General features: G+C 40.6%; 1 protein-coding gene across 1 annotated transcript in view; it reads right to left on the bottom strand.

Annotated features, from left to right (window-relative positions):
• Positions 1–1757: 1757 nt before the first annotated feature.
• LOC307016300 (uncharacterized protein) overlaps positions 1758–11337 on the bottom strand; it is a 38783-nt gene continuing 29203 nt past the window's right edge. Inside the window, exon 26 of the mRNA XM_079645340.1 lies at positions 1758–6711. Within this exon, the coding sequence (XP_079501466.1) occupies positions 6527–6711 (185 nt within the window). The 3' untranslated portion in view covers positions 1758–6526. The remainder of the gene's footprint in view (positions 6712–11337) is intronic.

Raw genomic sequence — 11337 nt, 5'->3', positions numbered from 1 at the left:
TCTCCACTTTAAAGAGTCCTCTCCTGCTGATGTTCAGGTGTATATCAGTATGTAGTGTCTCTACTTTAAAGAGTCCTCTCCTGCTGATGTTCAGGTGTATATCAGTATGTAGTGTCTCTACTTTAAAGAGTCCTCTACTGCTGATGTTCAGGTGTATATCAGTATGTAGTGTCTCCACTTTAAAGAGTCCTCTCCTGCTGATGTTCAGGTGTATATCAGTATGTAGTGTCTCTACTTTAAAGAGTCCTCTCCTGCTGATGTTCAGGTGAATATCAGTATGTAGTGTCTCTACTTTAAAGAGTCCTCTCCTGCTGATGTTCAGGTGTATATCAGTATGTAGTGTCTCTACTTTAAAGAGTCCTCTCCTGCTGATGTTCAGGTGTATATCAGTATGTAGTTTCTCTACTTTAAAGAGTCCTCTCCTGCTGATGTTCAGGTGTATATCAGTATGTAGTGTCTCTACTTTAAAGAGTCCTCTCCTGCTGATGTTCAGGTGTATTTCAGTATGTAGTGTCTCTACTTTAAAGAGTCCTCTCCTGCTGATGTTCAGGTGTATATCAGTATGTAGTGTCTCCACTTTAAAGAGTCCTCTCCTGCTGATGTTCAGGTGTATATCAGTATGTAGTTTCTCTACTTTAAAGAGTCCTCTCCTGCTGATGTTCAGGTGTATATCAGTATGTAGTGTCTCTACTTTAAAGAGTCCTCTCCTGCTGATGTTCAGGTGTATATCAGTATGTAATGTCTCTACTTTAAAGAGTCCTCTCCTGCTGATGTTCAGGTGTATATCAGTATCTAGTGTCTCTACTTTAAAGAGTCCTCTCCTGCTGATGTTCAGGTGTATATCAGTATGTAGTGTCTCTACTTTAAAGAGTCCTCTCTTGCTGATGTTCAGGTGTATATCAGTATGTAGTGTCTCTACTTTAAAGAGTCCTCTCCTGTTGATGTGCAGGTGTATATCAGTATGTAGTGTCTCTACTTTAAAGAGTCCTCTCCTGTTGATGTGCAGGTGTATATCAGTATGTAGTGTCTCTACTTTAAAGAGTCCTCTCCTGTTGATGTGCAGGTGTATATCAGTATGTAGTGTCTCTACTTTAAAGAGTCCTCTCCAGCTGATGTTCAGGTGTATATCAGTATGTAGTGTCTCTACTTTAAAGAGTCCTCTCCTGCTGATGTTCAGGTGTATATCAGTATGTAATGTCTCTACTTTAAAGAGTCCTCTCCTGCTGATGGTCAGGTGTATATCAGTATTTAGTGTCTCTACTTTAAAGAGTACTCTCCTGCTAATGTTCAGGTGTATATCAGTATGTAGTGTCTCTACTTTAAAGAGTCCTCTCCTGCTGATGTTCAGGTGTATATCAGTATGTAGTGTCTCTACTTTAAAGAGTTCTCTCCTGCTGATGTTCAGGTATATATCAGTATGTAGTGTCTCTACTTGAAAGAGTCCTCTCCTGCTGATGTTCAGGTGTATATCAGTATGTAGTGTCTCTACTTTAAAGAGTTCTCTCCTGCTGATGTTCAGGTGTATATCAGTATGTGCTGCAGCACCTCATTTCACCCTCTGTCTGAAACCAGAGCGCAGTCTGCTTTGATTGGTTAGCTGACCTGCTCTGTTGTGATTGATCAGCCGGTTAGAGACTTCCTGTATAATGTGTTTGAGCGCTAGCCATTAAAAAAATGTAGCCTTTGCGGAACATTCACACGCACCAACGATATCTCACAAATTATTCTAGCTTGCGATAAATGAAAAGAAAGACAGATAATGATCTCACACATTTCTGCAAATATTTATTGAAATGATGACAAAATGCACTTTGGTGATTATATTCTACACCACAGCAGACTGCCACAATATCTTAAGTGCCTGAAATATCATTTGACATTTATTTGGCACCTAAAACGTTTTAAAACAGTGATAAAGGCATCCTATCATACACCTCTGCTTTATCATACATGCAACAGATAGTTTGTGTCATCTTGTTGGGATACTAAAGTCATTGCCGACATCACAGTCAAAACAATCGTCCCTATTTCAAACAATTTAACTTTTTATACAAAATAAAACCAGTGTATGAAATCATTTGTATCTCTTAAAGTTTATGAGGTGAGTGAGACAAATAAAACAAACTATCTATACAGCTCCTGAGCGACTGTTGGGTATTGTACACTGGATATTACAACTCAAACATGTGTTCCTTTAAATGACACTATCATGCAAATTAAATAAGAAACATTGACAATAAGTGATCCTTCTAAACAACCTCAAATCATGATTTTAAGTGGAGGTAATCTCTCCCAAAAAAATCATCACATTTTCTATTGACTTTAACTTTTGAAATGAACACTGTAGATTTCATTCACGAAACAAGCTCCACACATTCAGTCCCACATGTGAACGTCTTCTGAAATCTTTACAAAAGTAGTTTTAAAACATTTACTCTGGAACAGCAGCTACTGCGGCACGCTCCTCATTTCCCTCCAGGCTTTACACTTTTCAGAAACCTGGTTTAAAAACAGCCAATCACTGTCCGCATATATTACAAAGAAACAGCCATGGACTGTGTGATGCAAGCACACATGGAGCTGTTTCTGTCTTTGACTCTGCTGGCTACACTTTAAAGTTAAACACATTACATTAACTTATGTGTTCTCCTGCAAGCTGTAAAGCTCACATCCTGTCCCATATTCATTAAGTCATTGTTGCCTTCTGTTTAACACTTGCTCCTAAATTGACCCTCATGTTCCAAAGAGTAATAACACAAAAGATATATCGTGTATACTATTGTTGCGGTAGATTAAACATAGACTGGTTTTAATTGTATGTTTAAGGCGTTTTATTTAGTTAATACAGAATATGAATGTTAAATACATTCATTGTTTACATCTGATGGCAGTATTCTCCGCATTATCACTTAAACTTGGTTACGTTAAGGCAACAAAACCACTTAGTTAAGTCTAGTAAACTATTGTGATTGAATCTTGGTACGTACAATAACATAATGTTCTTTCTTTACTTAATAAACTCCACAATGAGTTTTCTTTCAAGTGTTTTTTTGACTCATGTACCCCTCCAACCTCCTCTGAGGGTTTTATACATCATTTGACTTCAGGAGTACTTGCTCCAAATGTATTTTACTGACTGATAAATATAACATGGTCTTTGTGAAATGGTAAGCAACACTTAAACAGCTAAAGTAAATATGCTAAGTGTGTTTGTTTTATGCTTCAAGTGCACATACAGTACTTTCTCATCTGCCAGAGTGTAGTGACAACGAGCAGGAAAAGGTGTGCTCTTAACAGCATCTTATGTTGTATACAGTCTAGTGAGAGTATATTTTATTTTAAGCACCGTTACAGCCCCCAGCTGCAACTGTCTTAATATGAGCAGCTGCTAAACAGCTGAAGTCTCTGGAGCAGCCGGCTCCTGCTGCATCTCCCCACTGGAATAATTTCTCTATAAACAGACTACCATTTCCAGGTGTCTCCTAAATGCCTCTCCAACAGTACACACACTCAGTAAGCTGCTAATGTACCAGGATGTCAGATGGTATTTGTCCATGAGCTCCCTGCCTGTAACATTTCTCAGGCCTGTTGACAGGATGTGCTGAGAGCTTTCACCTCATTTCACACATGGACTCATTAAACCAGAGTTTACTTAGAGCCTCGGGTTCATTATTCACACTGATGCTAACCGCTAACAGCTAACCGCTAACGGCTAACGGCTAACAGCTAACCGCTAACAGCTAACGGTTAACGACTAACTGATAACAGCTAACGGCTAACTGCTCACAGCTATCGTAGATTGCTTTGGTTCTAACCCAGATTCACACCACTGATCTTAAAGGTGCATTCAGAGCAAACACAAAGCATTTTTCTCACTGTTTGTGTAATAAGTGGGGCCTCAAATAGCCAATAACAAACATAGCAGGGACCAGATGTTGCTGTTCAACCCAGTCTCACGGCATTTCGTGTAATATTCACAACATTTATTTAACCTATTGATACTGTACGTGTTCACCAATACGATTTCCCCCTTTTTTTCGTGTCACACAGAACGATGTTAAAAGCAATGTATTTCTATTGGTAGTGTTTCGTGCCCGCGCCACGTCTTTTTGTCCGGTCGGGTCTTGGAAGACCGGAAGCTGTGGGGTTCATAAAAACATTTTCTTACTCAATATCAAGCCACGATTATTGTTTTTATTTTAAATTGTTTAATGTCTGACTTTTTGTGCCGTCCGCGAGGAAAATAAATGGGGCTCAGAGACTCAGAATACTGAAATCTGTATTTTTTTTTCCTTCTCATTTGTTATTTGGTGCAGGCACGAAACATACTACCCATAGAAATACATTGCTTCTAAATTCGTGACTATAACACGAAATGCCGTGAGACTGGGTTGTGCTGTTAGCTTGGTAGAAACTGAAGCTGTCTGGAATCAACATGTTCATTGCACAATTATCTCTTTTATCACGGTTAGCATACGGGTATATCTTGACACCCATAGAAGCAGTACCGTAAGTAAATTAATCGCTGCAGGATTAGTGCATTATTTTTTCTTGAATAGAAATGATTTAGGACGTTGGCACTACTCATTGAATCTGCAAATGTTCCTGCACTCACATTTTTCATTTGACTTTGTATGCATCTGCATCGCCTCAGAATTTTGGGTTCAGTCTGAACACACCTTAAGACTTTTTGGGGAATAACCGTGAAAAGGTTTAGGATAGTCCTGAAATACAAGGAATAGTGGTTAAACTTTAGGTAAGAGTGTCTTACACTGCGTAACATGGAAGAAATAATCTTACACTTTCAGTCTGTGAGTGTGAACAACGTGTTAGACGAACTCTACATCAAGTCCTTGACTAATGTGTGAAAACACCCTTTTGGTTCTCTGGTTTTCACTCAGTAAGACAACAGCAAATTGCAGATAAAAGCTCAGCTACAGTTTTGCAGCCTCGTGGTTGAAGGTACAAAACCAAAGCGAGTGAGGTAACAGAACATGAAACATGTATCAAGCTCTGTAAATAAGCCGATCAGTAACATGACATTTATCCACTGTAGACATCACAGCGTCTCATTAGTTGGTCATTAAAGTTGTCCTGTGCAGACTCCCTGTCTCTGAAAATGTTATAATAACTATGTATGTCTAAATAAAGCTCATATTCAAACTGTTAGAGATCCTAGGTGATATAATATGCAGCATTATGGGAAAATGACACCCAAAACTACACATTTTTAAGAAAAAAGCTGACTTTTAAGCTTTGGAAAATTGCCAATTATTTATAATAAAAGAACACTACTCAAGTATAAACATATCAGTAGTATTAGATGAGCATCTCATATCCTGTACACTATTACTTCAAGCCCTTCTTTTCACTTATTTGATGTTAAATTAGCAACTTTTTCCTTAAACAGAAATAAATGCATTTGTTTCTGGGAATGAAAACCATCCAAAAACTGCATTTTAACATGTCTTGTCAAAGGATCTCTTAGAACTAATTTAATTTAAAGGAAGTGTGTTATTTTAGCATGTCCTGCAGGTCCATACTGTGGGCTCCTTTCTCCTGCCTATAATTAGGTAAGAAGGAAATGCATCATCATTATTCATTTGCCAACGTTTATCATGTTGATGAGACTCGGGATCAGAGACAGGGAGGATGCTGGGATCAGATGTGGGAGCTCCTGGGATTTCACCCTCCGAACATTAACATGCTAATCTGGTGCATTTAAAACACAACATGCTCTCGTTACGGGACGCAGGGTAAGGGTGATTTGAATCTATGATTAGAAATAAAAGATGAAACTAGCTAAAGATTAAATCTGAATTATGCAACATGCCCATTCAAGTCATGGTTAATCCCATCATGTCCGATAACAGCCAGTTGGGTATTTATTCTAATTTTTTGATACGTTTTTTAAGTTTCTTTGCAAAATAATATCCACATTTGAAATTGTTATGACTGAATAAATTAATATTCTGTTGTGTTTTTTAAATGTATCATGAAACACAACTAATGCTTAATGTTCTTGTCAGAGCAAATGCCTTCAATTATGTTAAATTAGATAACATATGTACATTAAATACATCAATATTAAACTACAAACGTAAACTAAAAACAACATTATGCCAATTTTTGTTCATTCAATTTAGCCTAAATTACAAATATTTGGGTTTTTATATTCACATAAATTCTTCCTTGTTTGGATTTTTGTAAAAACTACATTGATAATTGTGTTTAATTTAACTAATGCTGCCTGAAAAAGAAATGAGCAAAGTTCATGTATGGGCCAACCAAGAAAATAAATCAAAAAATACATCAAATCTAAAGCATGGCAGCGATGGGAGATATCAACAGGAGCTCGACCACATGGAGAGAAATATACATAAATAAATGAAAGACAAAATATTTCTGTCCTCTCTCATCTATCCGTCTGTGGTTTTCCTCAGAGTTTGAGGATCCACAGATTTAAAAAAGGGCTCCCCCTGCTGGACGGGGAGCTGCAGAGTTTTCAGTTTTCAAAGAGTTTGTCTTATTGTCCCGACGCTCGAGCCGCCTTCTGTTGTTCCTCCAACATGGACCTGATGGCAGGGGACATCATGGAGGGGGACATCATGGAGGGGGACCTCATGGCGGGGGACATGGCCGGGGTTAAAGGTCGTAACGGGTACTGTGCGTTTCTACCAGGGACGTAAACGCACTGGAAGAATCTCTGACCTGTGGAGACACCGAGAGAGAAGATGGGATCAGAAACATATCGCATATAAGGGCCATCATGTGTTCATCTCTGGAACTCTCTCCCCATTCACATCCGACCATATTCAAGACCCTCCTCAAAACCCACCTGTTCAGATCAGCCAACTCACTGTAGTGCTACATGTCTCCTGTGTTCCTACATGTTCATTCCCTGTTACGGTCCTTTTGTACCATCTTAAACCTTTCCTTAGAATATGTTATGAATTGTAAGGTGTTGTTTTGTTTTAATTGAGATCGATCATGTGTGTGACTTTGTCGGAGTCTTGTGACAATCGAATATCTAAATAGATGTCCAATAAAAGATTAAAAGTTTATATTATATTGTGATTTTGTAGTTCATCCAATGTGCACTGGACAGCACCAGCTGAGCCTAGGACTTAAAGGTCCCCTATTATACTGTTTAACATCAATATATCACAGGTCTCAGATATATACAGAGCCTGTCTCTGATTGGCTGAAACACCAAACAGATCATTGCAGCATTACCAATAATCCCCTCTGTTTCAGCCCTGTTTCAAAAGTGCTGATTATCTGTCTGTAGCTTTAAATGCTAATGAGCTTCTGATGGCCACGCCCCTCTGAGGTGCTCTAGGAGGAGATTCAGGTGATAAGGGGGGGGGGGGGGGGGGGGGGGGGGGGCGTTACCGTGGTTGGTGATTGGTGATTGGCTAATGGTTACACAACACAATGTTTTTGTGTGTTATCACAAAGTGGCCAAAATCAGTTTTTTATATAAATGGATCAGGACAAAAAGAGAGGGGGTCTTTGTTCCTGAGAGTTTCAGAATCTCTTTACACAGAGGGGACACATGTTGATGTAGAAGAGACATGAAGAAGAGGGGACACATGTTGATGTAGAAGAGACATGGAGAAGAGGGGACACATGTTGATGTAGAAGAGACATGAAGAAGAGGGGACACATGTTGATGTAGAAGAGACATGGAGAAGAGGGGACACATGTTGATGTAGAAGAGACATGGAGAAGAGGGGACACATGTTGATGTAGAAGAGACATGAAGAAGAGGGGACACATGTTGATGTAGAAGAGACATGAAGAAGAGGGGACACATGTTGATATAGAAGAGACATGGAGAAGAGGGGACACATGTTGATGTAGAAGAGACATGAAGAAGAGGGGACACATGTTGATGTAGAAGAGACATGAAGAAGAGGGGACACATGTTGATGTAGAAGAGACATGAGGAAGAGAGGACACATGTTGATGTAGAAGAGACATGAAGAAGAGGGGACACATGTTGTGGTAGAAGAGACATGAAGCAGAGGGAAACATGTTGATGTAGAAGAGACATGAAGAAGAGGGGACACATGTTGATGTAGAAGAGACATGAAGAAGAGGGGACACATGTTGATGTAGAAGAGACATGAAGAAGAGGGGACACATGTTGATGTAGAGGAGACATGGAGAAGAGGGGACACATGTTGATGTAGAAGAGACATGCAGAAGAGGGGACACATGTTGATGTAGAAGAGACATGAAGAAGAGGGGACACATGTTGATGTAGAGGAGACATGAAGAAGAGGGGACACATGTTGATGTAGAAGAGATATGGAGAAGAGGGGACACATGTTGATGTAGAAGAGACATGAAGAAGAGGGGACACATGTTGATGTAGAAGAGACATGAAGAAGAGGGGACACATGTTGATGTAGAAGAGACATGAAGAAGAGGGGACACATGTTGATGTAGAAGAGACATGGAGAAGAGGGGACACATGTTGATGTAGAGGAGACATGGAGAAGAGGGGACACATGTTGATGTAGAAGAGACATGAAGAAGAGGGGACACATGTTGATGTAGAAGAGACATGGAGAAGAGGGGACACATGTTGATGTAGAAGAGACATGGAGAAGAGGGGACACATGTTGATGTAGAAGAGACATGAAGAAGAGGGGACACATGTTGAAGTAGAAGAGACATGAAGAAGAGTGGACACATGTTGATGTAGAAGAGACATGGAGAAGAGGGGACACATGGTGATGTAGAAGAGAAATGGAGAAGAGGGGACACATGTTGATGTAGAAGAGACATGAAGAAGAGGGGACACATGTTGATGTAGAAGAGACATGGAGAAGAGGGGACACATGTTGATGTAGAAGAGACATGAAGAAGAGGGGACACATGTTGATGTAGAAGAGACATGGAGAAGAGGGGACACATGTTGATGTAGAAGAGACATGGAGAAGAGGGGACACATGTTGATGTAGAAGAGACATGAAGAAGAGGGGACACATGTTGATATAGAAGAGACATGAAGAAGAGGGGACACATGTTGATGTAGAAGAGACATGGAGAAGAGGGGACACATGGTGATGTAGAAGAGAAATGGAGAAGAGGGGACACATGTTGATGTAGAAGAGACATGAAGAAGAGGGGACACATGTTGATGTAGAAGAGGCATGAAGAAGAGGGGACACATGTTGATGTAGAAGAGACATGAAGAAGAGGGGACACATGTTGATGTAGAAGAGGCATGAAGAAGAGGGGACACATGTTGATGTAGAAGAGACATGGAGAAGAGGGGACACATGTTGATGTAGAATAGAAATGGAGAAGAGGGGACACATGTTGATGTAGAAGAGACATGGAGAAGAGGGGACACATGTTGAAGTAGAAGAGACATGAAGAAGAGTGGACACATGTTGATGTAGAAGAGACATGGAGAAGAGGGGACACATGGTGATGTAGAAGAGAAATGGAGAAGAGGGGACACATGTTGATGTAGAAGAGGCATGAAGAAGAGGGGACACATGTTGATGTAGAAGAGACATGGAGAAGAGGGGACACATGTTGATGTAGAATAGAAATGGAGAAGAGGGGACACATGTTGATGTAGAAGAGACATGGAGAAGAGGGGACACATGTTGATGTAGAAGAGACATGAAGAAGAGGGGACACATGTTGATGTAGAAGAGACATGGAGAAGAGGGGACACATGTTGATGTAGAAGAGACATGAAGAAGAGGGGACACATGTTGATGTAGAGGAGACATGAAGAAGAGGGGACACATGTTGATGTAGAAGAGACATGAAGAAGAGGGGACACATGTTGATGTAGAAGAGACATGAAGAAGAGGGGACACATGTTGATGTAGAAGAGACATGAAGAAGAGGGGACACATGTTGATGTAGAAGAGACATGAAGAAGAGGGGACACATGTTGATGTAGAAGAGACATGGAGAAGAGGGGACACATGTTGATGTAGAAGAGACATGAAGAAGAGGGGACACATGTTGATGTAGAAGAGACATGGAGAAGAGGGGACACATGTTGATGTAGAAGAGACATGGAGAAGAGGGGACACATGTTGATGTAGAAGAGACATGAAGAAGAGGGGACACATGTTGAAGTAGAAGAGACATGAAGAAGAGTGGACACATGTTGATGTAGAAGAGGCATGAAGAAGAGGGGACACATGTTGATGTAGAAGAGACATGGAGAAGAGGGGACACATGTTGATGTAGAATAGAAATGGAGAAGAGGGGACACATGTTGATGTAGAAGAGACATGGAGAAGAGGGGACACATGTTGAAGTAGAAGAGACATGAAGAAGAGTGGACACATGTTGATGTAGAAGAGACATGGAGAAGAGGGGACACATGGTGATGTAGAAGAGAAATGGAGAAGAGGGGACACATGTTGATGTAGAAGAGGCATGAAGAAGAGGGGACACATGTTGATGTAGAAGAGACATGGAGAAGAGGGGACACATGTTGATGTAGAATAGAAATGGAGAAGAGGGGACACATGTTGATGTAGAAGAGACATGGAGAAGAGGGGACACATGTTGATGTAGAAGAGACATGAAGAAGAGGGGACACATGTTGATGTAGAAGAGACATGGAGAAGAGGGGACACATGTTGATGTAGAAGAGACATGAAGAAGAGGGGACACATGTTGATGTAGAGGAGACATGAAGAAGAGGGGACACATGTTGATGTAGAAGAGACATGAAGAAGAGGGGACACATGTTGATGTAGAAGAGACATGAAGAAGAGGGGACACATGTTGATGTAGAAGAGGCATGAAGAAGAGGGGACACATGTTGATGTAGAAGAGACATGGAGAAGAGGGGACACATGTTGATGTAGAATAGAAATGGAGAAGAGGGGACACATGTTGATGTAGAAGAGACATGGAGAAGAGGGGACACATGTTGATGTAGAAGAGACATGAAGAAGAGGGGACACATGTTGATGTAGAAGAGACATGGAGAAGAGGGGACACATGTTGATGTAGAAGAGACATGAAGAAGAGGGGACACATGTTGATGTAGAAGAGACATGGAGAAGAGGGGACACATGTTGATGTAGAAGAGACATGAAGAAGAGGGGACACATGTTGATGTAGAGGAGACATGAAGAAGAGGGGACACATGTTGATGTAGAAGAGACATGGAGAAGAGGGGACACATGTTGATGTAGAGGAGACATGAAGAAGAGGGGACACATGTTGATGTAGAAGAGACATGAAGAAGAGGGGACACATGTTGATGTAGAAGAGACATGAAGAAGAGGGGACATATGTTGATGTAGAAGAGACATGGAGAAGAGGGGACACATGTTG

Source organism: Notothenia rossii (assembly GCF_949606895.1).
Source record: "Notothenia rossii genome assembly, chromosome: 8".
NCBI classification, from domain to species: Eukaryota; Metazoa; Chordata; class Actinopteri; order Perciformes; family Nototheniidae; genus Notothenia; species Notothenia rossii.
The sequence above is the reverse complement of the archived record's forward strand: the minus strand, read 5'-3'. Positions and strand labels throughout refer to the sequence as shown.